This window comes from Sorex fumeus, unplaced genomic scaffold (genome assembly GCF_029834395.1).
Source record: "Sorex fumeus unplaced genomic scaffold, SorFum_2.1 ptg000115l, whole genome shotgun sequence".
In the NCBI taxonomy this organism is placed as follows: domain Eukaryota; kingdom Metazoa; phylum Chordata; class Mammalia; order Eulipotyphla; family Soricidae; genus Sorex; species Sorex fumeus.
The window spans coordinates 2,222,681-2,250,129 of NW_026606172.1; the positions used below are offsets into that span (position 1 = coordinate 2,222,681).

A 27,449-nucleotide genomic window follows, 5' to 3' on the forward strand; every position below is an offset into this window, starting at 1 on the left:
GCAATAGGTATAACTGAATAGAATAGTTTATATAGAATCAGCTATCAAATGCTGTTAGAGTATTTAATATGAGATTTATTATGAGCATTTAATATGAGATCAACTACAGATATTAAAGGAAAATATCAGAGATACTGAAGATTTGGTTCTAGGTCACTGTAAGAGGGTTACTGCAATAAAATCCCACAAATGTTTTCTTTTCCAGAGAACTTTAAAGTTAGGTTTGTACTACACTGTAGCCAGTTATGTGTGCAAAGCACTGTTTAAAAAGAAATAATATACCTTAATTTTAAAAAGTACATGAACACTAAAAAATAGTAAAATCACCTAACCTACAGGAAGAAGAAACAGATAATAAGACTTGCTTATCATCCTTCCATTTGTAAAAAGTGAAACATCTGTAGAGCACAGTAAAGATGTACTCAAAGTACAAAACAAAGTCTGCCTATTTACCCCCACCCCACCCCAAGGGTCAGAGGTTGGGCCCTAACCAGCAATGTTCGAGACTGTGGTGCTGGGAATCAAAGATAGATGATGCATGCAAGGCAAGCACACTAGTCCCTGCACTATCACTCCAGCCCTCTAATGGCACATTCTATAAATGCCTCCTGGCTATTCACAGGAAGCTTTACATAATTTGTCTTCATTTGGCCCCTGAAAGAGCATTTACTTTTAAGCTTACAAAACACATGGTACTTAATTGCCTTTTACAAAGTTGTAAATTGCTTCCAGCATTATAAAGTAGGACAATTTAGAAGTCTGCACACTCAAGAAAAAGACACTATGAGTACTCTAAAAAATATCATTGGCATCGCTTTACTTTTCAGAGTTTTTCCCTTGCACGTTTTAGACTTGATTACACACAATATTGTATAGATATATAAACATGTATTTTAAACATCATTGTACAGAGAGTTAATCATATCTTTGGGCCATTAACAAAAGATAAATCACATAGAATAAGGTGACTGATATTATGACACAAGAAGAAGCATACTAATTTAACTTTTTTTATTGTCTGAAAATGTTATAATGATGATAAGGAATAAAAATGCAACAAATAATAAAATAGGCACATACTTGTTAAGTTCACCTGGATTTATAAAACAGCCTTTAAAATACTTTTAGAATACTTTAGATACAAATAGATATATAAAACATTTATTCTGCTTTATTAATTTCAAAATAATTTTATTTTTATTACATAAGCTGAATTATAGTATGCTATAATAACCACTAGTAGGAATAAAAATATTGTAATTATATTTTCTTTGAGAGTAGGTGAAAATAAGATAATAAAAGTATAAATTTCCCTTTCAAAAAATAATATATGTAAATGTTAATAAAGGAGTCAAAAAGTTTTTATAGTTATAATCTATCATATCTTCTTGTTTTGCTTTTCTCACATTTCAGTCACTATCAAGTTTAAGTTAGGAAGTTAAACATAAGATATAAAGTTTTTATTCAGCGTGCTGAGTAGCCTCAATGAACAAAATTCCTAGATACTTGATGCTGACTAGAGCAATAAGTGAACTGAATAATGAAAGTTCAAGGAGTCTTAGATATGCATAAAATATGTAATGTCAATTGTTTAATTAAATAACCATATTAAATCCTCTGACAAATATTTAATCATGTTATTATTTGAATATCAGGGGCCAATATATGTCATTTTCAATAAAAGTTACTACCTGGTCAGTTTTAACAAGGTGTTACGGGAATTATACTGTTTAGCCGTGATACAAATATACCTTTTCAATTAAGTAACATTAAAAATCTATTCCTCAAAATGTGCAACTAAAAAGTTTACCGAAAAGTCATATAGATAATTCTACAGATCCTATTCTTAAGAGTAAAAAGTGCTATTATTTTAAATTAGGTCACTATTTTGAAATTTTTTCTTTATGAAAGTAACTTTGAATTTTTCTTCTTATACTATAGGAGCCAAGTATTACCCAGTTGTATAACACAAGACTTTGAATCTAGAATAGTTTTAAAAACTACCTTTAATTTCAAGGCAAAATAATTTGAATCACTTTAACTTCTAATAAAACAGGTACTTTTAAGAATTAAATTGATCTCTTAGAGTATATTACCTTCAAAATTGTTGTTTGGGAGTTTCTAATAATATCTTATAAAACATTTAATTTTTTAAACCATTCAGGTCAAAAAAGGTTTTCAATTCTTTCATTTGGATAATCACCAAAGAAAACCAATAACAACAGCACAATTGAACACTTCTTGGGTGATGCTTTAAAATCACATAATTTGATAGATTAAAGATCTTACAATTCATGCTTAAATGGCATTAATTTTTAAATTAGGTCAAAGTAAGATGCTCACTTCAAGAACAGACTAACTGTAAAGCCTACCACAAGTAACATTAATATGTATCCCATTTGTTTCATTTGACCAGTAAATCAATTCCATTTTCCAGACACAATTTTTTAAGTATCTATAGAAAAGTGCAGTCAGTACAACAGCTGTTAAATTTCTTTTTAAAAAAGTTTTAGAAAAATATAAAAAGTTAAAAATTTAAGTTATAAAGTCCTAAAAGTTCTCCTCTGTACACATGCACCTTATCAAAAACAAAAACAAAAAGAATAAAAACCCTGCTTTTGGATAAGAAAAAAGAATATTAAATAAACAGGAAAGAATCTGTACAGAGTCCATTGGCTCTTTTACTGAAGAGTTTTCTTTAGGACTACGTCCAGGAGTGGAATGTAAAAAACAGTGTCAACACTAAATCTTGCTAAGTTGTTCAAATGCTCATCCCATGTGCTGGTCATTTTGCTATCTTTTTTCTTTTCTTTCTTTTTTTTGCTTCAAAAAATAAAAACATGAAGAACATGGATAGGTAATTATTAGATCAGCCAGGTCTTTGGTGCCTCACTGTAATTGTTAGCCCAGCAAAATCAATGCCCCAGCCATCACAGTCCAGGCTTTTCTTCGAGATAGGCATTCCCTGTCTTCGTGCAGAAATTCAGAAAGTTCACCCACACAGTTATGAGATCACATCATGGGCATCACTGTTAGGTTTGTGCCGTGCAGTCAGTGGAGGCAGTGGTTTCCCATAAAAATCTATGAAAATATTAAACCAAAAAGACCAAACAATTATTAAGTTGAAAGGTTTTTTACACAATACATTATTTCTCTACCAAGATCTTTTAAAGATGTAACTAAAGAGTTATAAGATACTCTCATGATGTGATGGAATATGGAAAGCATAGGGGGAAAAATGAATCCAGAAAAAATAAATTGAAAGCAAAAGCACTGGGATAAATTCATATCAACAAAATGAATGTCTACCTGACAATAAAAACCTCTACCTAAACCATAGATTATTCCAATTACATGTTCACATTAGAAGCCTAAGTATTCAGGCTCACTTAAACACTAAAAAATGCCTCCCAATCCAACCCTACAGTCATTTCTAATTCAACATGTATAAATATATTAGTAAGCTATTCCATGATATTATCTCAACATTCATCTTATCGGGAAAAGTGACTTGAACAATAGATATAATAACATTATTTCCCTACTAGAACTGTTATGTTTTTGACAAATTATACCAAGTCCAACATTTTAATATTTATGTAAAACTTTCACAATCTGACTCTATATCCCAAATCAAAATTCATCACTTTGGATAACTTCTAAAATTTCCTCTTTCTTACCCACTTTGCCCCCCATAATTTAAATTTTAATCACAAATGACTTTATGCTATTTTCCAATTAATAAATGTCCTTTCAAAACTTTCCCTTTAAAAAATCTGTTGCTCTGCCTTCTTGAAACTCTCCAGTTTTAGATAAGCTATTGCTTTTACCGGCTGGTTTCTTCTCACTCTTTGAAGATCCAATTTGAATACCATTACCCTAGATAGTATTCGATATGCCAAACACAGTAACAAGTCTCACAACATTACTGGGCCCGCTCAAGCAAAACTGATGAACAACGGGAGGACAGTGACAGTGACCCTAGATACGACTACAGTTTGTGCACAGTATTCTAACTGTGCACTACTGTGAGTATTCCAATTCTTACTGAGTTTTGTGAATTGTCATAGTGTTAGGTAATGGCCTGACTAATGATATGGGCAAGGTCATGGAAGCATAAGACAGGATGGAGAAGGGCAAGCAATGTCAACAGACTGCCCCAAGTTAGATGTCTGCCAGCTAGGCTTCAAGTGAGCTGTCACTGTCACTGTCCTCCCGTTGTTCATCGATTTGCTCGAGTGGGCCCAATAACATCTCCATTGTGACACTTGTTACTGTGCTTATCAAATACCTCACGGGTAGCTTGCCAGGCTCTCTGAGAGGGGCAGAGAAATCGAACCTGGGTCAGCTCGGTCAGCTGCATGCAAGTCCACGTGCAAGGTCCTACCCACTGCGCTATCGCTCCAACCCAAGTGAGCTACCAATCCTAATTTTAAATAGTTCTATGACTGTCTACAAGGTCTGTCCCTTTGTTACAAACAGGGGACTTAATTCCGGGTCAATCTCAGGTGACCACTGAGTGACCTTCAGCTCATTATACAATCATTAGAATATATTAACATATCAAAATCACACCCAGAGGTACCAGCACTGGTTTAATAATTACCCTGGCAACTCGCATATGTGGCCATATATGGTCACAACCTCAGACCCCAAGGTATCCCCCCAATTTGGGGAAGACAGTAAGTATAAAAGAAGTGAAAGACACAGAATGGTTTTAACCATTGACCCAACTCCCTATTTGCAGAAATGTCTTTGCTACTCTTATCATTTTATCAATATAGACTACTATTAATAGGATTGTAAGCTGAAGTACTATCTTCTCCATTGGGATACCCAGAAAGACAGAAAGTATATTTTAATAACCTCAGTATTAGCAATGTTTTATCTGGTTTCATATATAAAATAGCTAATGTGTAATTCATAGGAAGAAAAATGTCATATCACAAATTAGTTTTCTATTTACTTGTAAAAGCATGTTTCTATACACCTATATTAAAACTGTTTTCTAGCAATATTTTAACTGAAAGTACATTCCAAATGTACTTCACAAGTAAATTCACAAGTCCAGAGACAAATAAGAAAATAATACTATTAAGAGTAAATAAAAACAGATGTTGTTTCACTGGAAACATCATTTCAATGATTCTGATATTCTAAAGACAAACTTTTCTGTCTTTAGAAATAAAAAAAAAATCATTTAATATTCACTAGTAACTACAATGTCATTACAGTAAATTTTTAAAGAGCTATTTAATATTAATATACTTAAAATTTGAATCAAATAAAATTTAACATTCATATATTTGAATCAAAATATACTTGAATTGTATTTTAATATAATTTCAAATTATATGATTATTTTCTAAAGATTAAATTGCTGACTTTTAGCAAATCCTATCTGATTTTCTTTTGAAAACAAGTTTTAAATTATGTAAAAATAGAGTCATCCTTAATGCAGAAACCAACAGCTTGGAGCAGAAAAGTGAACGGACTATGCGTTAATCCAGGCCATCATGTCTGCCCGGAGGGGAAAGGGTGTTGCTCCCTTCCGCCCTCCTCCCTCTGGAAAGAAGGATGGCGGCGGCATGGGAGCCTTGTGGACAGCAGGTATGAGCCAGGGGTGCGGGGGCGACAAAAACCTCATGGGAGGGGGGGCGTTCCGATCCATCCTTCACGCCCTACCAAGGTCACCAGTTGCCCCCCACGAGCAGCTCTCCAGCACGGCCATGGCCCAGAAGCATAAGGACTTAATGCAGAACCCAGCTGCTTGGAGCAGAAAAGTGAACGGACTATGCATTAATCCAGGCCATCATGTCTGCCTGGAGGGGAAAGGGTGTTGCCCCATTCGCCCTCTCCTCTCTGGAAAGAAGATGGCGGCCACATGGGTGCCTTGTGGAGAGCAGGTGTGAGTTGGGGGTGTGGGGGCGACTGAAGCCTCATGGGAAGGGGGGCGTTCCAGTCCGTACTTCACGCCCTACCGAGGCCGCCAGTTGCCCCCAACGAGCGGCTCTCCAGCACGGCCACGACTCCAGAGCACAGAAACCAATCTCTTAATTATCTGACTCTCAGTAGAAATACTTCCAGGGTTAATTAGCAAAATAGCAGAAATCCAAAACCAACATTTAATTCTTGAACCCAGCTGTAGAAAGCAAATCACTTCACAATGCTTTCTCAGCATGTCTGATGTGGGGGGAGGGGGTAAACTCTAAATAATAGTGGTGCATCTTTTATTGAAACAATGAATCTAATCGAAGCAGATAGAGGGTCAACTAGAATTCATCTGCCTCGCAGGCATTGGGAGGGGTGGGGGATGGGGTTTTATTGGGGTTCTTCATGGTAAAAAATAAGTATTGGTAAAGGGAAAGGTGTTTGATATTTGCATGACTGAGACCTAAACCTGAAAGCTTTGTAACTTTTCCCACAGTGATTCAATAAATAAATAAATTATTTTTTTAAAAAAAGGCAAAAAAAAATAGAGTCATCAGGTAGGGAGCTTCAGAATTCTGTAGGATAATGTTAAAATTACTCAACCCATAAAATCACGTTTTCAACTCAAGTACATTTTCAAATACAAACACCAGTTTAAAGAGATTTATGTGTTTCTATATTAAATGTACTATTACATGCACTGAGCTAATGTTGGAAATAACCTGAGTGTTCATAGACAGATAAGTATATGAGGAAATAGTAGCAGATGTATGTACATACATACACATATAAACATAAACATAATTACATTCACAATTGCATATTGTTTAGCTATAAAAAAGGAAATCATGCAATTTTCAAGAATATGGATAGACATAAGGGTTTTGGGCTTAGTGAAATAACTCATATGAAGAAAGACAAACACCATATAATTTCAATCATATATGGTATACACACTAAAAAAATGAAAAAAAAAATGAATTGAATAATAATAAGCTCTCAGACTCTAAGACCAAACTAATAGTTGTTAGAAAAGAAGGTAGGTGGATAAATCATGTCAAAGGAATCCTTGGAGCGAGAATAATAGTGCGGTTGGTAAGCTGTTTACTTGTACATGGCCAACCTGGGTTAGATCCCCAGCACTCCATATAGTCCCCTGAGCCTGTCAGAAATGACCCTTGAGTGCAGGGTCAGGAATGTAGTGCTCAGAAGATCACATGTGGTACAAGGGATTGAACCTGGATTGGCTGTGTACATTACAAGTGCCCTACATGCTGTATTTCCCTGGCCCTAAACATTACTTTGAAAGGAGGAACTAAATATTCTTAATGAAGAAATGGCTGAGCTGCAATATACATATAAGTATCCTTCAGCATTCTAGAAATATTTTACTGAAAGAAAATATGTTGATGGTCTAAAATCAGAATGTACTGATAAATATTGAGTAAGACAAATTTCTATTATCAACTGAAGATTAGTTTAATTTTTTTTGTTTAGGGGCCACACCTGGCAGTGCTCAGGGCTTACTTCTGGATCTGACCTTAGGGATCACTTGTGGTGGTGACAGGAGATCATATGTGCTAGGGATCAAACCCAGGTGGGATACAGAAAATCATTTTATTTCACTTAACAAAGTCTTTCTCATTTTATTTGGCTTGCTTATTTCAACTTTGAGGATGTTCATTTCATTTTAATATTCAACAAGTGGAGATCACTTTAGGAGTAGAGAAGAAATAATGTGGAATGACCAGTAAATATACTGAGCACATAAAAAAACCTGCAGTCGTTTTAAAAAAATATTGCTATGATTATGTCTTATACTTACTTAAACTGCGTTAGCATCTTCCTTGTCATAAGTACTTGAATAAATATACAATGGATAAGTATGTGACATTGTTTCTATCTTCATATCACACAGTAAACTTCAAATCAAACTATGTAGAAGTAAAATATACAAAAAAGAAAAGAAAAAGAAAAGAAAAAATAAAAACAAAAAAGTATAATGAAAATGAATGCCTGTGAATTTAAAAGGCTTCCAAAAATAAAAGTTTGATGAAGTACTCTACTAAAGTTAAGAAAAAGTGGATTTAATATGTACAGACATTTGAAAACTGTTACTTTGGCATTACCATTATGACGTGTTTCACCCAGTGGCTCAAGTTTTGGAAGTCTAGTGACTTTGGGAGTTCCCCAGACAACTAAAGAAAAAGAAAAACATTAAAAAACACTTTTGAAAAATAACTCCTTAGATCTTTTGAAAAGATATCTCCTTGGACACAAAATGTACATCAAAATCTATTTCAATTCAAAATACTGAGGGACACAGACCAAATAGCTCAAGTTCTATTTGGATCACTTCTATTTCAAAATACAATTATAGACAAGCAACATCTACTTTAAATTTTCATATCTTTAAACTGTATCTATTACATTTACTTTATAAATATCACCTTTTACTACTATTCTAACCCCATGAAAAACTAAAAGAAGTATTTACTGAATATTATATATGTATCTTAAGGTCATTCCTAAAGAAAATCATAACCAACTAAAATATTTTAGCAGAGCTATAAGATACAAACATATTCATTTAAATATTTACTGAGCATGTTAAAAGTTACGAAGTAGTGTGCATTGCACTGAACATTATAAATTAGTGTGCAGTTAGAATCTTCCTATATTTTACAAACAATACTCAATAACAACTTAAGATCAATGTATAAGCAGGAAACAACTGAAAATATAAAGCAAAAATTCATATATCTTGATTCCAAATGTTAACTCTCAGAATTAAATCTCATATTAGGATCTATTTAGTAAGCCTAAACTAAGCCTAAACTAAAGTCCTTTAGAAACCTGGGTTCTGGACTCCATATAAGATTTGAATACATTCTAGGAAGTACTTGGATAAGGTTCTTATTTATCATAAAAAAATTTCTAAATGGTTTTTCTTATATAAAAAAGAATAGATTATTTTTAACAATGGAGGCATCAAAGAACACTTTTTCAAAAATTTTAAAATATAATGAATCTACTGAATGAAACCTATGTGATTTTATTTGACCATTATTTAAAGCAGTGACCGTAAACTCAGTACTCACCAGGAGGGGGCGGTGGAGGTGGTGTTGGACTCTTAGGAACAGAGTCGTCTGTATTCAGTGGTTCTACCCGATGACTCCTTTTTATTCTTAGCTTTTTAGTTTTCTTTTTATTGCTATCTAAAAGAACATAAACATGGAAGCTTTTATGACATCGAGGTAAATTTCTATAAAAATACAACTAGAATATCATCATCATGTATCTTTAAATTAAACATTAGTAATTATTACCAATAGAATATGAGCTGTCTTACAAAGGATAATTTTTTAAATGACTGTTATATAAAAAATACAGATTATACAAACAATAAAAGCCTAAATTTTTAGTTCTGAGATTATTCAGTATTTAAAAAAAAAACTTCCAAAAGTAACATCTTTTATCCAAATATCATAAGGCAGTATAACTGTCTAACCTACAGGGATTTCCATGAAATTGAAAAAAAATTATAAAGAGAGGTAAAGTGTCAATTGTCTCAGGAACATACGTAGAATGATTTAAAATCCTCTGGAATATGGAAAAAGATGTCACTCAAATATAAACCTATCTATGCTCAATGATGCACATATAAATATTAAAAGAATATCCATGTTATTTTACACCTACAAAAATCATTATTATGATTATCTTAGATCTTCCTACACCATATTTTTAAATTGTTTAGCTCTTTAACAATGAATTCATGTCAGAAAGGATAAGTCTACATCCTGTTTAACTGAATAGATAACTGTTTAACAGATTTGTAGAGTATAAATATGTCTGTCCTAATCTACTAATAAAATATATAACTTCCAAACTCTTATCTTTAAATTGCAAAATATTCATGATAGTTCATTTATATATGAGCTCACTTATATCATTTATACCTGAGACCCTCATTATCAAAAGTTCTCTAAAAATGTGTAAGAAATTCCAAAACACAAATGGAACTCACTGGCTAAGAGTATTTACTTGAGTCAGGCGTTTTATAAGACTGTTATTGGATTGGCTTTTATTACAAATAAAGGCCCTGAAAAATGCGGACACACCCCTCTTTTAGAAATGAGAAAACTAAGATTGAAAAAAATTATGTAAGGTAACATATATCAAGTAGATAGGAAAGTAAGGCTCTATCCCAGGTCCCTGTTCCCCCAGATTAGGCTGTTTCTAAGACTGTGTGATTCCTGTTATGTACCATGACCACTTAGAAAGATAAGATCAATTATGAACTGAAGATTTGACATATTAAAGAGAAAAATCACTGTATAAGAGCTATTTTTTTAAATATTCAACTTCTAAAAAAGTCTGCTGATAGCTGTATAAAGAAAATGTGATGTATGCACAATGCAATACTATTCGTCTATGTTTGTTTGTTTGTTTTTTTAATAATGCTAACTGCAGTAAAATGGAAGAAACTTGAGAATCCGTGAAACAAAATAAACCAGAAGGGGGAAAAACTTGTGGGGCTGGAGAGATAGCACAGCGGGTAGGGCGTTTGCCTTGCACGTGGCCGACCCGGGTTCGATTCCCAGCATCCCATATGGTCCCCTTGAGCACTGCCAGGAGTAACTCCTGGGTGCAGAGCCAAGAGTAACCCCTTTGCATCGCCAGGTGTGGCCCAAAAAGCAAAAAAAAAAAAAAAAAGGTAAGTTGGGAGATTTCACTTGTGTATACAAACAAGGAATTAAAACTAACATAGAAAGTAAAGTAAAGTAAAGTAAAGTAAAGGCCCTCCCGTTGATCATCGATTTGCTCGAGCGGGCCCAGTAACGTCTCCACTGGAGACTTTGTTGTTACTGTGTCTGGCATATCGAATACATCATGGGGAGCTTGCCAGGCTCTGCCGTGCGGGCGAGATACTCTCGGCAGCTTGCTGGGCTGGAGTGATAGCACAGCGGGTAAGGCGTTTGCCTTGCACGTGGCCTGACGGGGTTCGATTCCCAGCATCCCATATGGTCCCCCAAGCATGGCCAGGAGTAATTTCCTGAGTGCATGAACCAGGAGTAACTTCTGTGCATCGCTGGGTGTGGCCCAAAAAGCAAAAACTAACATAGAAAATAAAGAGAAAATAAGCGAGTAGATAGTGAGAAAAGTAAGGTTAGCTGAGAGGAAGAGATTGGGCAGTAGAAGAAATGGTGCTAGGTGGGCTCCATGGAGTAGTGGGAGGCTTTCACTGGAGGGTTTTGTTTGGATTGTGGTTTTGGTTTTTGGCTCACACACGGCGGTGCTCAGGGACTACCCACAGTGCAGTATTCGGGTTTGCTCCTGGAAGGGTTCAGAGGGCCACTGCAGTGTGAGAACTGACGCGAGCCTCTGCACGTACTCAAGTCTGATAAGCAGACTTTTTTGAAAAATAAAAAAATCAAACATATTCAACTACTTATGTCTGGACACTATCGGAAAAGCAAATCAATAAAGGCAATAATACTGTCTGTCATCTTAATAGGCTTAAAAGCAATAACAAGTGCTTTAAAGGTTTTTAAATACATTCAAAGGGTTTCTGAGACTATGCTATATATCAAACTGAAGGAATGAAAATTTTCTATTAAAAGAGTTTCATGGTACAAAGAACTAAATTATAAGTAGAAAAAAATGTTAGCAAATTAATGGGTTAACTAAAAACCATGACAAGACCGAAATAGTGAATTTGAAGAGAAAAACAGTATTTTTTTTTAGGAAAATAATCATGACACATAAAATACATATTAATGAAGGTTAATATATTTTATTTGTGTTATACTGTTACCGCCTGATCCTGACGACCGCTGGTCTGTCTCATCTTCATTCTCCAGCTGCTGTGTTAATGCCTCCTTGTAATTTTCCACTATTCCAAACTCACTGTTTTTTTGGCTATTGTCACTGATCTGACTTTGTGTCTCAGTTTGTTCATGCTCCATTTTAAGTCTTTGAATGCAGGTGTCATTACTTTTCTCCATATGTTGCCTCGCTTTCTCTTTTTGAAGTCTTTTTTCATTCTAACAAAAAAGAAAGATATCATCTTTATTGAAATGGCAATATCTAATTGTTTTAAGGGGGAGAAATCAAGCAAGAAGCATCCTGGTACTTCAGGCACTATATTTCTATTTGTAAACTGTTCATTGAATAAATCATCAAAACAAACAAATTACCAAGCATTCAGAAAACACAGGTAGAATAAAGAAAGAAAACACATATTACCAGTAATTTGACAATCTAGAGCTGATCACTGCCTGAACATCATTATGAAGAGGTGCTTCACTTGTTTACTGCACACACGTACAGATAGACACCACCACAAACATATGTCTGACCACCTCTTGTTTTTGCATTTTCAAACAAAATGTCATTGAAGTTTTTACTTAAATGCTTACTTACTAACTTGTCACTGCTATATGAAGTTCTGAGAATAGCATATGACATAGTAAAGCATTAGTTATATGCTATTTCATCTATATTATGCATTAGTATTTATTACTCTTAACAATTCCATTATAATTTTGAATGGTTATACAATTATGTATATTACCAATTTTCAATCAGCAAACAAAAAATATTTTTAACTTTTTATTTTAAACGATTAAACTATTTTAGGGACTAGAGAGATAGTACAGGCTCTAAGGCACTTGCCTTGCATGAGGCCAATCTGGGTTTGATTCCCAGCATCCCGTATAGTTCCCCAAGCTCACCAGGAGTAATTCCTGTGTGCAGAACCAGGAATAAACCCTGAGAACCACCAGCTGTGCCCCCAACCAAATAAAGAACTATTGTTTAAACTGCTGTAAATAACTATTACAAAAATACAATGGTTGAATCAGTGTTATATACATTTATGAAACTATATTCCTAAAACTTATATATTATAAACAACAAACCATTATATTAATACATTATAACATTATAATGTTATATAACAGATGATATTACATATAATTTAGGTTATATGCTATATTATAATGCTATAATAGAACATATTACAATAATACCTAAATACCTAATAGTAGAGTTACTGGATCTTTGAGCTGTGCATTTTAAAATGTGACATGCTAAAAGCTTACTTTCAGAAATACTAAAAACAAAATATAGCCCAGGCAAGTAATTGGAAGAGGGGCATTTCTCTGTATCCAATTATATGATGTATATTTTACTAACCTATTATATTTCCACCAAATTAAAATTACCTTAATGCTGATTTAATTTGATGCAAATTTTAACTAATGTCCCCTTAATAGTGAAGATGAGCTATTAATACCTGTATCTTATTTATTTTTTCTTTAGCAAACACAATCCAGAGGAACACAGTTCTCACTTTTCTATGAGAGTATGAGTTCTTTCATAGCAACTTTCATTTGTTCTCATTTTGAAGCATTCTGTTTTGTCCAATCTCAAATATCATACATTAGGGTTTTGTATTGTGGTGTATGTGCTTATATTTAATTTTATCAAATAGTGCTTTAGAAATGAAATAAAAATAAGATAAATCTAGGCACTCTTCATACTTTATGGCTTGATTATCCATTCAAAGTTTCCTACTCTCAGTATAGATTACATATATTGATCTACATTTATCTAAATCTACAATTATCTAAATGTAGATAATACATGTAATCTAAAATGCCATGAAATGTTGGTATTTTAAAAAGTCCTTTCTCTTTAAAATTATTTGCTTTGGGGCCAGAGCAATAGTAGAGCAGGAAGGTAGTTTGCCTTGTATGCAGCCAACCCAGTTGTGATCCCCCACATCCAAAACGGTCCAGGAAACCTGCCAGGAGTGATCTCTGAGTGCAGAGCCAGAAGTGAGTCCTTAGCACAAACAAGTATGGCCCTTCATCCCAAATTAAATATTTCAGTCTTCTGATATCAATTTGATAGATAATGTTCAATGATTTCACTTTTTTCTAAATGATTCCATTCTAGTCCTCTTTCCTCTCAGGTTCGAAATTTTATCATTATCTTAAACTAAATGCTCATAATGATGTTAACTTACTATTTGATCCATTTAATTGTCTATTCTATCTTTGTCTCATCATTAACAAAACTAATACAGAAATTATATCCTAATATATTTATTGTCTATGGTAAAAATCAAAGGGACATAAGATGCATCTCTAAAATGAAAACATTCTAAAGGAGTAATGTGGAGGTAAAGTATATTTGGCAAAAAGAAGTCTATAGGAAATTTGTTACATTTGTTTCATCTTCATCAAATTACCTTAATTTTAAAGTACAATGGGCTGGAGAGATAGCACAGCTGGTAGGGCATTTGCCTTGCAAGCTGCCGCCCAGCCTAGCCAGGTTCAATTCCTCCGACCCTCTCAGAGAACCCAGCAAGCTACCGAGAGTATTTCATCTACACAGCAAAGCCTGGCAACCTACCCCGTGATGTATTTGATATGCCAAACACAGTAACAACAAGTCTCACAATGGAGATGTTACTGAGCCCGCTTGAGAAAATCGATGAACAACGAGAGGACAATGCTACAGTGCTAAAGTACAATACCTGTATTTCCCCCATGCCGATTATTTATGACCTTTCAATGTAAGGTACACATATTCTGCTGTACACCATTATTGTTCACATCATTTTACTGCAAAAAGATTTCATTGTTGTTTGATGCTCTCTGGCCTTCTGGGTAATTTATAACCAATCTACTAAATAGTAAAATAATTATTCAATATTTACAAGGAGAGTGTTTATCTTCTACATACAAAATTGGATGCTTTCCACAGAGGCAGGGGGAGATGGGGGATGGGGGTAGGGGGGATATTATCCATGGTGGTGGAAAATGGGCACTGGTGGAGGGATGGGTATCTGATCATTGTATAATCAAACCCAAGCACAAAAAATTCTAAATCTACAACTGTACCTCATGGTGTTTCACTAATAATAAAAAAAAAAGTAAAAAAAAAAAAAAAAATTGGATGCTTCAAAATTAAATCAGATGTAATATTCTTCTTCTCTGCTAATATTTTAAAACAACATAAAATGTACCGTAGTATTTAATATGAGGGAAAGAAAAGAATGCTCAAATTATTTTTTTTAAAAAGAAGGTCTTACTGCACTTAAAAAGCACATGTTTAAGACCAATGAAATGGGTTTTATAAAAAGATAAAGAACAATTAACGTTGTGGTATTTTAGCAACCTCAGACCAAAGATCTCATGTTATCAATTATTTTTCGAAATAAAACACTACCAAAACACTCCAATCATCTTCTTACCTGCGGAGCTGCCTCCCTTCTCAGCAGCAGCCCCAAAGAAGAAATCATTCACCTTCCCAGAGGAGTACCTGTGTGGAAGGAGGCAGTAACAGGGGAAGAGCTAGAGAACACGTGGGGACCAGCAAGCCTGGTCTCAGTGAATGAAGAGGAAGTTTATGAAGCGCTGCCTCTAGAAGGCATGGCTGATGAGGCTGATTAAAGAAGCGTCAATGCGAAACTCCAGACACCAGTGGAAAATGAAAATCAAGTTACAAAGGGACACACATACGTGCACACAACCTGCAAACTCCTTACTCATAAAATACTAATTCTGATAAAACTTCTTATAATTTAAATGATATTCAGATGGAGGAGAATGTATTATACTTTCTAAGATTAATAGCCTAGGAAAAGGTAGAAAATATTTATTGATTTTAATGCATCATAAGAACGAAATTCTGCCATAAAGGTACAGTAATAGTAATATAGTGACAAAGACAATATATAAATTCATTGGTATTATATCAAATACATATAAAAATTATCCAGTTACTATGATAGTCACTATAGTCTTCATTTTTTTTATCCCCAGTTAAATTTGAAGTCATCTTTTAACTTAATCAGACAATAAAAGAGGAAGGAAAGACAAATTTTCATCCTTCTCTACCATTTCATTTCTGTTATAAATAATCTCTGGCAAAATACTTCTCTCTCTTCCCTAGCCTCCTTTCCAACACCCACCTTACTCCTTCAACATGCAACTTTGTAACTAAAGATACATAAAAATAGATGTGTATATATATGTATATATTTGCTACCATCCATACCTCAGAGATTACAGATGCTATTGGCTGGAAAGGATTACCAGCAAGTGGCTCAGGGTCCAACTCGGCCAGACTGCTGCTACCATCAAGTTCAGCCAGCTCTCGCGTTCTCTGTTCTCTGATGTTTGAGAAAAAAAAAATGGATTTCCTCATGAGAAAATGCTGGACCATGTTTATTTTTTTTCTTTCTTTTTTATATAAAAAATTTATTGGCTCACATAAGACAGTTACAAACTTGCATGATTCGGTTTCATTCAAACAATGCTCAAGCATCCATCCCTCCACCAGTGCCCATTTTCCACCACCACGGTTCCCAGTGTCCCACCCGCCAAACCCCATCCTACCCTACTCCCTGCCTCTGTGGCAGGTACAGTCTTTCTCTCTAATTTTGGGCATTGTGATTAGCAATTCAGATACTAAGAGGTCATCATGTTTAGTCCTTGGTCTACTTTCAGCATATATCTCCTATTGGGCGAACCCTTCAATCATCATTTACTTAGTGGTCCCCTCTCCGTTCTAACTGCCTTTCCCCCCAGCACATGGGGCCGGCTTCCAAACCATGGTGTGATCTTCAGTGTGTTACTGACTGGACCATGTTTAAGAACACATGTGATCAGTTTAAGGCTACTGAAAACAGAAACACAAACATCTGGATATAACGTTGAATTACTGATTTCCCAACAGGTCTCTACCCCCATATAAAAATTAATCAGTTGAACTTTAAGGTGAAGAAATAAATACCAATAAGAGTGGCACTCCCTATGGCTGATTTCTTGATCTAATATAGCCAAGAGCTGAATCATCTTTCTGTGGTCCAAAGTTTAGATTTCTGTAGGGGCTAGAGAGAAAGTTCAGCAAGCAGAGCACCTGCTTTGCCTTCAGCACTCCCGGATTCAATCCCGGGTACCACAGAGAACACCAAGCATTGTCTGGAACAACCCCAAAGCACAGAGCCGGGTATGGCCCTGAAATTACAAACAACAAAAAAAATGTTTCCGTATTTTTAAATGACTCCCAAACCAACCATGTCCTTTTTGGTCATATTAAAACAAAACAAAGTATTCTTACTTAAGCCTCTTCTTAGGCTCTGTGTATATGGAAAAACTAGCAACAATTGTTGTATGTAAAGGAAAAGGCTATGAAAATAAGTTCTCCTGCAAAATATTAAATATTGACCCATTAATTACTGCTAAAATATTAACTATCTTTGATTTATAGTTATTGCTATATTATCCATGGAGAGTAATAAGCTACTAAAATATGTAGCTGAAAACAGAAAAAAATCAGTATCATTGATCTAAAACTAAGATGAAAATATACTAGAACAATGTCAACATTTATTGTGACAACATGTATTATTAATTTATTCATTACCTGTAATGGAATGGGTTAAGTTTTCACCCAAAATTCAAGAGCCAATTAGGTAACTACGATTTACTACCATTGTACTCTTAGGCAAATACCTAATTCTTAAGAGAGTCAGATCCAAAACTATAACCTCTCAAATTCCAAAAATGTGATAAAAGAATGTATTTGAAAAATAAAACAATATATGTGAAAACACTCTATAAATAAACATACTGACAAGACAGCAATCCCTAACATTTTCCACTTATTTGGCAAGCAATTTCAAGGAGACCTGACACTGGCATTATTTCCACATAAAATTATATTCTATGTTTTTCTTTTCCTCAAAAAATATCTTAAGATGGGGCAGAAGAGATCGAATAGCAGTGGGTAATGTGCTTGCCTTACATTTGGCGAAATAGGGTTTGACTCTGCTCCGGATATGGCTCACCAAGCAGCACCAAGAGTCATCCTTAAGTGCAGAGCCAGGAATAAACGATGAGCACTGCCAGGTGTGCCCCCCCACCCCCACCTCAAATTAATAAATATATTTCTTAAGAAGGATTTTATTGAAAGCAAAATATTTTATTTTGCCATCACTTCTCTCTAAATATACTTTAAATTACTAAATATCTGCTCAACAAAAGATGCCAAAACTAAAAGTGATATACCTAATAAAAAATCAGGAGAAAGGAATTTATATCATAAAGTCGGCTATAGGGGCCAGAGCAACAGTACAATACAACAGGACATAGAGGACACTTGCCTTGCACGTGGCCAACCTGGGTTCAATCCTTAGTACCTCATATGGTACTCTGAGACCTACCAGGAGTGATTCCTGAGTACAGAGCCAGGAGTAAGCCCTGAATACAGTCAGTTGTGCACCCCCCCAAAAAACTAATTTTTTTAAAAAGTCTGCCATACCAAGATGTATAATAGCTTTTTGAGAAAAATACAAACTTGAAAACAATAAGTGATTTATTCAATTTAAATTTTTTGGATGGGTAGTAAAAGAGAAAAGTATTCATGTGTTTTACATGTATGAATATATAAATGGTGTTTCTCAAGAATGATTGGCTGTACTGAGATTTATATCATAAAAATATACTTGGGGGGGGCAGAGAGACAGTAACAGATTAAGACACTTGCCCAGCATGTGACAAGCGCAGGTTCAAGTGCAGGTTCAGGACTGACTATATGGTTCCTAGTACACTGCCAGAAGCAGCCCCTGAACAATGCACAGTTAGATATGGTCAAAAATCCCAAACATCCCCGCCCCCCCACACACACCCCCAAAATTACACTAAAGAAGAACCGAAACAGAACAAAAAAAAAAAGATTTCTCTCAGTATTTCCATATTGACAACTATAAAAAAGACAATTATTTCCATTTTCCCTCTACGATACCAAGAGATGAGTGAGTTACTTACATTATTTTGCAATTCTGGATATATGGTTCTCCCATAATTAAGACAGAGTCTTATTTTGTCTTATCTCTGACTTACATGAATGTTATCAGCAGACAGAAGATACCATTGGCAGCAAACAAGATATCACAAGACATCACCAAGGGCAATTAGTGGGTTTTTATCTACCAGACTACAATTACATTACAGCACTTAGAAAATCATTATTACGAAAGTGGATGGAGGATAACATGAGCTCAATTAAAGTTTTTTTTTTAATTTCCCCTGCCTGTACCCATGTAACAATCCCGTGGAGAATGAGAAAGTTTTGGGGGGGATTAAGTAATCAATTTAACTTCTAATAAAACTAAGTACCTCCTCACAGCACCAAGAATACTAGAAAGGGGAGCCAGTGAGGAGAGATAGTCTAGCGGAGAGGGCGTTTGCCTTGCATGCAGCTGACCTGGGTTCGATTCCCTGGCATCCCGTATGGTCCCCCAAGCACCATCAGTGGGTAATTCTTGAGGGTAGAGCCAGGTGTAGCCCCTGAGCATTGCTGGGTGTGACCAAAAACAAAATTAAATTAAAAAATTTTTAAAAGAATATTAGAAAGAAATCACACAATTTATATTTTCAGGAAAGAACCAAACCCAGCAGTGCTCAGGAGAACAAGTAGTGTTCTGGACTGACTGAAAACTCCTGAATGCAAAGCATTCCCTTGTGCCTGTTGAGCTTTCTCCCTGACCCTATGGCCTCTTCTTACTCATTCCTTTCAAGCCATGCATTTTTAAAATTACTTTCAAAAGATATTTTAAAAAATCAGAGTACGAAGTCCACCTTCTTACAAAACTAGTTGAAGGCCTAGTATTACAATAGTCAACTCATCCTTTCATGGATGACCTATCTTTTCTGATAGTATTCTGAATCCACTGACATAAAGGGCCCAAGAATTCTTGACTGTGGGAGGGAAGCCTGTGTGTGTGACGGTATTGAGCAGCAACCAATGTCACCTACTCACTATATGCCAGTGGCACTCCTCCGCAATCAGTTGTCACAAATTTTGAAAACTTCTCTAGAAATTGCCATTATTCTTGGAGTAGCAAATTCATCCTGTTGACTAAGAACTAGTGTTTTAAATATATTCCTGTGGAATAAGAGGTAGGGGCCAGGGTGCATGTTTTGCACATGCTGGACCCAAGCTTAATTCCCTGAACAACATGACCCCAAGCACCACAACAGTTGACCTGATGAGTCTGCAACACTGCAGAGCCCATGCAACCCAAGACCCTGGGTCCCTAGCACTAAACAGAGAAGGGGAGGTGGAAGAGAGAGAGGAGAGGAGGGGATAGGAGGATGGGAAAAGGAAGAAGGAGAGGGAGGGAAGAAGGGAGAGAGGGAGGAAGGAAAGCTATACTCTGAGAAATAGTTGCCCAAAAAAAGTTAACTACAGTACTGCCACAGGAAAAAAATGAATTAAATAAAGAAAAGGAAATCAATTAAATGAGCCTATTTATTACCTTTCTTCCCGTAATTTTCGCACACGTTCTGCCCTTTCTCGTTTCTCTTGCTCTTCTAGAGCACGTTGTTCTGTTGTGTCATTTTGGATGCGTTCATTTAAGGCATCAAAATCTCTTGCAATGATATGCAACAACCAAAAAAGGCCCTTTTTAATAGACTTGTCAATTTTTTTTCCATATCCCAAGACTGCTGAACAAGGTTCCTGAAAAACAATAGTTTGATTAAAACATAAAAACTTATCTCAATAAAACTAATCTAAAATAAGTTATCTGAACATTCTATTCATAAACAATTACATATAATTACTGATAAACAAAATGAACCCATTTAAACTAATGAACATTGTTATCTTAACTTGGAATACTCACCTTTATAATAATTGCTAACATCTGCACAGAAATGAAACTGTTTATGGACAATTTCTTAAAACTGTGAGAGACAGTATAACACAAAATTGGTAAATAAAATTGAATTGCCAGGAGAAATATATCATTTTAATAAAAATACTAGGAAGCCTTCAGTCCTTTTGCTAGGGAATTTATAGCAATAAACATCTATTAAGATTAGCAGCCAAAAAATAAAATAAAATAAAAGATTAGCGGTCAAATTATTATTAAAATATTAGATGATTTATTTTCTTAAAATTTTTTTGATAACTGATATAATTTTTCAGTATTCATTGTAGATATATTAAAGTTTTCTATTTATAGACTGAACATGATTGCCACTCCATGCCTCTTTTGAAAACCTCAGCAACCAAAAGAGGAGAGAGAACAAAAGGGAATGCCCTGCCACAGAGGTGGGATAGGATGGGGGGATGGGAGGGGCGGGAGGACTACTGGGATCATTGGGGGCGGAGAATGGGCACTGGTGGAGGGATGGGTACTCGATCATTGTATAACTGAAACCCAAGCACAAAAACTTGTAAGGTCAACAACTGTACCTCATGGTGTTTCACTAATAAAAAAAATTTTCTACTTATAATTTTTCTTTCTTTATTTTTTAACCATTTTATTAAATCACTGTGAGAAAGACCCTTACAAAGCTGTTCATGATAGGATTTCAGTCATACAGTATTCCAACATCCATCCCTCCATCAGTGTATATTTCTCAGCACCAGTGTCCCCAGGTTCCCTCCCATCATACCCCACCCACCACCCTATACTTTTTCTTGATTCATACAATATTAATGACATGACACATTGAATAGCTTACAAGACCAGTCGGTAGGACAAAGAAAATGAAACAAAAAGGAAATCCTAAAATGTTAGAAAATATCTTACAAAACTCAGTAACATCTCAACAAAAACACTAAAGAGAAAACAAATACAGTATTAAAACGAAGCAGTATATAATTTTCTGGATAAATAAATGAATATTTATTTAATGAAATTTTGTTAGTGTCTTAACACCTAATTTCCTATCATCTTTTCAAAAACTAAAATATGTTGAGAGGGCAAAAGAATCACAAAAACTTACTATTTGACAAAGGCACTTGTGCTCATTGACCAATTTTTCCAGAGACAGACACTCAATTACATCAGCTTCTCCTAAAGCCCCTTCCTTGTCTTGCTTATTTGCCAACCTAGGGACACAAATGAATTAGCTTTATAGCAAATACATACTTAGATGACCACTTAAAAATATGATAATCATTTGTTTCATTCCAAATATGTCAGACTAATCACAAAACACACATGCTTTAGAAAATATCAGAGATTATAATCATTTTTATTTTATCTTTAGAGCAAATGTTTTTCTGAATTGCTCTACAGGAATCACAGAGATATTTCAAATGGTTGCAGCTCATGCTTTCTTTGCATGTAAGACTCCAGGGCTGATCACAGCAAGTAATGGCCTCCTGAGCACCACCAGATGGGGGTCCTCCACTCTCCCCAAGAGAACTGGTCTATCAAAGGATATCAGATAATAAAAGATTAACAACAATCAAAATCAATAAGTGGAAAATACGGGCTAGTTTCTACAGCCTTCAGCCATCAATTCCAACATTCACAATGTGCCCTAATTTTTCTTACATCATTTTCTGATGCAGGAGACTTTAATCCTATCACAACCATCTAAAAGCACAAACATGTGAAAAAACACACATATTCTTAACATATGATATCTGACCAAATTTGTATTCCCAGTCTGTGAATGTGTCCACGTAAGTGGGCAATTCTTTGATGATATGGAGAGTCTTCTATTTACTCAAAAGCATTCTTCAATTAGGAACAGTTCAAGGAAACAGCATGATGACAAACCAAATTTGAAAATAAAAACCCTAGGAATCACTCCAAAATGTGCTGACCGCTTTCAACTGACCGAAATTAAAATGTTTAAATAAAACATGCATGATGTCTGAAATCTCAAAGTGAGTGAATCACTTATTTTCTGGGATTCTTCCATGTTAACAAGCGTTACATACGTTTTAATATATTTCTTTTTACTTTCTCTGTATCAATCTGTCTGGTGCTTATTGGATCATCTATCTAACCTCTGAAGACTCCCAAGAATAATTTGTTGTACTCCAACAATCATCAAAATATATTTGATCATTGTATAATTGAAACCCAAGCACAAAAAATTTTAAGTCTACAACTGTACCTCATGGTGTCTCACTAAAATTTTAAAATTCAAATATAAACAAGTATGGGGAAACAGTATCTCTGAAGATCACATCTGCATACAATGAATGTTCACTGCTCTTAATTGATTTACGTATTGGTGGGCAGACCCTATTTTCTTCCTCAATAATTAGCATAATTTATATCTTCTGGCACCATCAAGTTCCTTTTTTTTTTAATACACAAGAGTGATTTCTGAAATTACCCTAAAATAGAGAAATAGTCTTTGTTGATTTTCACAGGTACAAACTGCTCACTGGATCTGAGTCCTATCTCATTCATCCTACAATAAAGAATTTTTAGATTCCTCAATTTTGATTTTATAAAGACAGCTTTAAGAATTGGTGAGAAGCTGTTTTGGGAGCAGAATACAAAATGTAGGACCAGCAAATCAAAGAATAATTGCAATCCCTCCCTACTCTCAAACTCAAATCATAACTCAGATAGAAAAAATAAGCAAGGGTAAAAGTAGTTGGTGTGCTTACCAAATATCAATTCTAAATTTCCCTGAAAATATTTTATGTAATAATAATAATATTGTCAGGCTGATAAACAGTTTAACAAATATTACTGAAAAGTTTAGTTCTACATTGAAAATCATTGAAAAAATTTATTTCAAAATTCTAAGTAATTATAAGTGAATGATGGAATGTACTGTTTAAAGACAGGAGCCTTTTTCTTACTGTTTTAATTCTAGACTTTATGAGCTAATTCATTGGGATTTTCTAAAAACAGCTCATAAGTGAATAACTTTTAGAGGGGGGTGATGGAGATCATATTAAGCCATGTTCAGGGAACCATGTGGTACCAGGGACTGAACCCAGGACTTCAGACCAACCCAGTCCCAGTCATTTTCAAATAAATGAAGCAAAATGCCTCTATACTAAGTGTATTTTATTTCTGTTTATTCCAAAATCTGTATTTTTAGCAAGTTTTGATAGCTAATAATAACCATCCTCTTTGATACAACCCCTTTCATTGTAATGCATTTTACATATTATATAGGATTATAATTATAGAGAGTGCAAATACTCTGCAAGCAGTTTAACAAGGACTTCCTGGTAGCAATGGCACCAATGAAAATGATCTTCCTTTAATATAAAGAACTGCTAACAGGCAGAACCGGATTCTCCAGGTGTGAAGTAAGCAGTTTGTTCTTCTCATTTGCTGTTAACAGCGAAAGGACAACTTTATCTCTACCTTATTTAATTTCATTATTTGGTTTTCAATTAAGTTAACATTATGAAAATCATACAGAAATTAGACTATCAGAGAGAACTGTAAGAGAGATTTAATAACTTTGTCAAAACGCTACAGATGATATTCAGGCTTTCTCTCAAAGGCAGACTCCAACACGGCAGGTGGAAAATCAACAAATGGAACAAGACACAAAGGTAAATCAACCACTGTTTTTTGCACTTGTAAATGTGAGACCTACATAGAATGATATCTGGTATTTTGTAACATTTTAATTTAGCTCAACAGGGAATTCAAGTTACTTGCTTTGCTCAGGTTAAGTCTGGGCTACAAGGCAGCTGATCTTTTCATTTATACTACCAAAAGGCTAAATGGAGTTTGGGTTTTTATCACTCTAAAGATATTAACTTTTCCTTTATTCTAAAACATTTAAAATCAGATAGTAAAAAGACTTGAAATTCATTTGTTAAATCTATAGAGTATGTTGTGCTCATTTTAAAGAACAGTCTATCTTTTTAACACTGAAAAGATAGGTGTGCCTTCTTTTGACACATGCATAACATTAAATTTAAGATAATTTGTCATAAATGTTTGCCTCCCACAACCTTTTTAAATTAATTTTAGGATCTGAGAAAATAATTTTGTTTCAAAGGACTACTCAAGGTCTACTCTAAAATATCAAAGCTCTCACTTTCCTAAGGTTTCAACTAAAATATCCACAGTACTAAAGTTACAGAACAAAAGAAATAATTTTTATGTTAAAAATTATAAACCATTATCATTTAAGGTAAGACATACAAGCAGCTACTTTTCAAACTACACAATATAGAAGCTTACCAAAACCTATTTTGTCTTTTCAAATTTATTTTATAACTGTAACAACATTAGATATTGGCAACTCATTTTGTATCTAAATGACTATTATTAAGCATACACTTAAAAGTTATCTATGTAATACATAGAATACTTCATTTTATGCAATTTAAAATTTCACAAGTCTTAATATTTAAATAAAATTGTATTATTATAAAATTAATTTATTTGGTATAATTAAAATACATACCAAAAAACAGGATAAAAAGGCACTAGATGATTACACTATAAAAATATGAGAAAACTTAGAAAATATGTAATTTTCAATAATTTTTAATGTTCATTTTTCTTATTTAAACAAACCAGAGGTGAACATTCAGAAATAATCACCGCTTTCACTGTGATCTATGCAGTTGTTGCAATGTTTTTAAACACAAAGACAAAACAATATTCCATTTTATGTTGGATAAAAAGTTTTTTTAAATACTTCAATCAACACAGCATCTATACAGAGAAGCTACTTTCTAAAAATCTATGACGTGACTATTCTATGGGCTATTTTTTTTAAGCAGTAAGTATTTTTCATCCATGTTTGTGTTCTTTGAGTCATACAAAGTTACTTTTATATTGCCTACAATAAATCGTTGGAACTGATGGTCATATCTGAATGTTCTTTACACAAATATCTGTTAAGCTGACATGACAATATACTGACAATATGAAATGATAAAGAAATTCAGTAAGATAAGTATGTTGAAAGATGGCTTATATGTTTGGATAATATTCTGACATTAAGTTTTAGGTGCACAAGAGAGTCCATAAAGTGATGATCTCATCTTAACAAGCCTGAGCCATTAAATGACTTTCCAAGGATAAGCCTAATATTTTTGTTTTGTTTTGTTTTGTTTTTATTTGCCTGTTTTGGGTCCACACCCAGCGGTGCTCAAGACTTACTTCTGAACTTAGGGATCACTTTGGGCAGGGCTGGGGGATCATATATGGTGCCAGAGATCAAACCTACATCATTTGTGTGCAAGGCAAGAGCCCTACCTACTGGGCTACCACTCCAGTCCTGAACCTAATAATATATGCCTATTAATTCAGCCTCATTCAACTTTTAAATTGAAGTAAGTTTATATTAATATATGTATATGTATATATCACTTTGCCCAATTTATGATATAAAAGTGAATTAAATAGAAAATTATTATTCATATCTCGCCCGCATGGCAGAGCCTGGCAAGCTACCCAAGACGTATTCAATATGCCAAACACAGTAACAACAAGTCTCACGAAGGAGACGTTACTGGGCCCACTCGAGCAAATTGATGAACAACGGGAGGACCGTAACCGTGATAGTTAGAAATATGCATCTACAAAAAAAGTTTATGTTTTGTTTTGTTTTTATTTGCCTGTTTTGGGTTCACACCCAGCGGTGCTCAAGACTTACTTCTTAACACAGCATGTAAGTGCACCTGAGTACCTAAGTAAATCAATTTCTGAACAGATAAATAAGGACTTAAGGAACACATTGATGATGTTAATTCTATAATCAACTGTGACTTTCACTCAGATACACAGATATTCAAAGTCCTTCTTCATGCTACAAATATACACAAATGCTTGATATAATCATAAGAAAATAATCTGTACTACATTATTGCATTCCAAATTTGAGAAAGGGACACTTGTGATTATCAGAAATGAAAAACACATTCATAATCAAAGTAGAGAGAAAAAATTAGAACTTATTCCACTGACCAAGGAATATACTTTTCCAGAGAAGCTGAAGTTTAGGGTTTGTGCATGATAGGAAACTAAAACTGATTTTCCTAGAAAAAAAGTATTAAAGTCAGAAAAAAATAGAAAATAGGTGTTTATTATATACAGAGACAGAAAAAATTCTGTTAGCTTGTCCAAGATTATATGATATGAAAGTTACTTGCTTCAGGTCAAAAAAATAAAATGAGGGACAAATTCCAAGGTACCTATCATGACAGCTACAAAAATGGACACAGATGGTATTTTTTCCATAATGAAGGGCAGTTCTGGGCTGAGAAGTGGCTCAGTGCCTTACATGTTTTTGATCCCAAGTTCAACCCCCTGTAATAGCAGGGTATAAAATATTAATTCAGGGTACTCTGGGCATCTTTGTAGCATATAATTCCCCACTGAAACTGTAAAGTAAAGTAAAGATAAAGTAAAGGCCCTCCCGTTAATCATCGATTTGCTCAAGCGGGCCCAGTAACATCTCCATTGGAGACTTTTGTTGTTACTGTGTCTGGCATATCGAATACATCACGGGGAGCTTGCCAGGCTCTGCCGTGCGGGCGAGATACTCTCGGTAGCTTGCCGGGCTCTCCGAGAGGGGCGGAGGAATCGAACTCGGGTCGGCCATGTTGACTGCGTGCAAGGCAAACGCCCTACCGCTGTGCTATAGCTCCAGCCCTGAAATCCATTAATATATTTATCCACAACCAAGAGCTATAGTGGCATATATTCCTAAAAAAACCTGAAATAACAAAATACTGTAAAA

General features: G+C 34.6%; 1 protein-coding gene across 4 annotated transcripts in view; it reads right to left on the reverse strand.

Moving 5' to 3' along the window:
- Window positions 1-899: 899 nt before the first annotated feature.
- ARL13B (ADP ribosylation factor like GTPase 13B) overlaps window positions 900-27,449 on the reverse strand; it is a 69,145-nt gene continuing 42,595 nt past the window's right edge. For 2 of the 4 annotated variants that reach the window (XM_056135444.1, XM_056135446.1), the window contains 7 exons: window positions 21,756-21,861; window positions 20,276-20,478; window positions 16,009-16,123; window positions 11,753-11,981; window positions 9,033-9,149; window positions 8,061-8,129; window positions 901-3,081 (listed from right to left, as the gene is read on the reverse strand). In XM_056135444.1, the coding sequence (XP_055991419.1) occupies window positions 3,005-3,081; window positions 8,061-8,129; window positions 9,033-9,149; window positions 11,753-11,981; window positions 16,009-16,123; window positions 20,276-20,478; window positions 21,756-21,861 (916 nt within the window). In that variant the 3' untranslated portion in view covers window positions 901-3,004. Of the gene's footprint in view, window positions 3,082-8,060; window positions 8,130-9,032; window positions 9,150-11,752; window positions 11,982-16,008; window positions 16,124-20,275; window positions 20,479-21,755; window positions 21,862-27,449 lie in introns of all 4 variants that reach the window. The other 2 variants (XM_056135447.1, XM_056135445.1) reach the window with 2 other exon arrangements.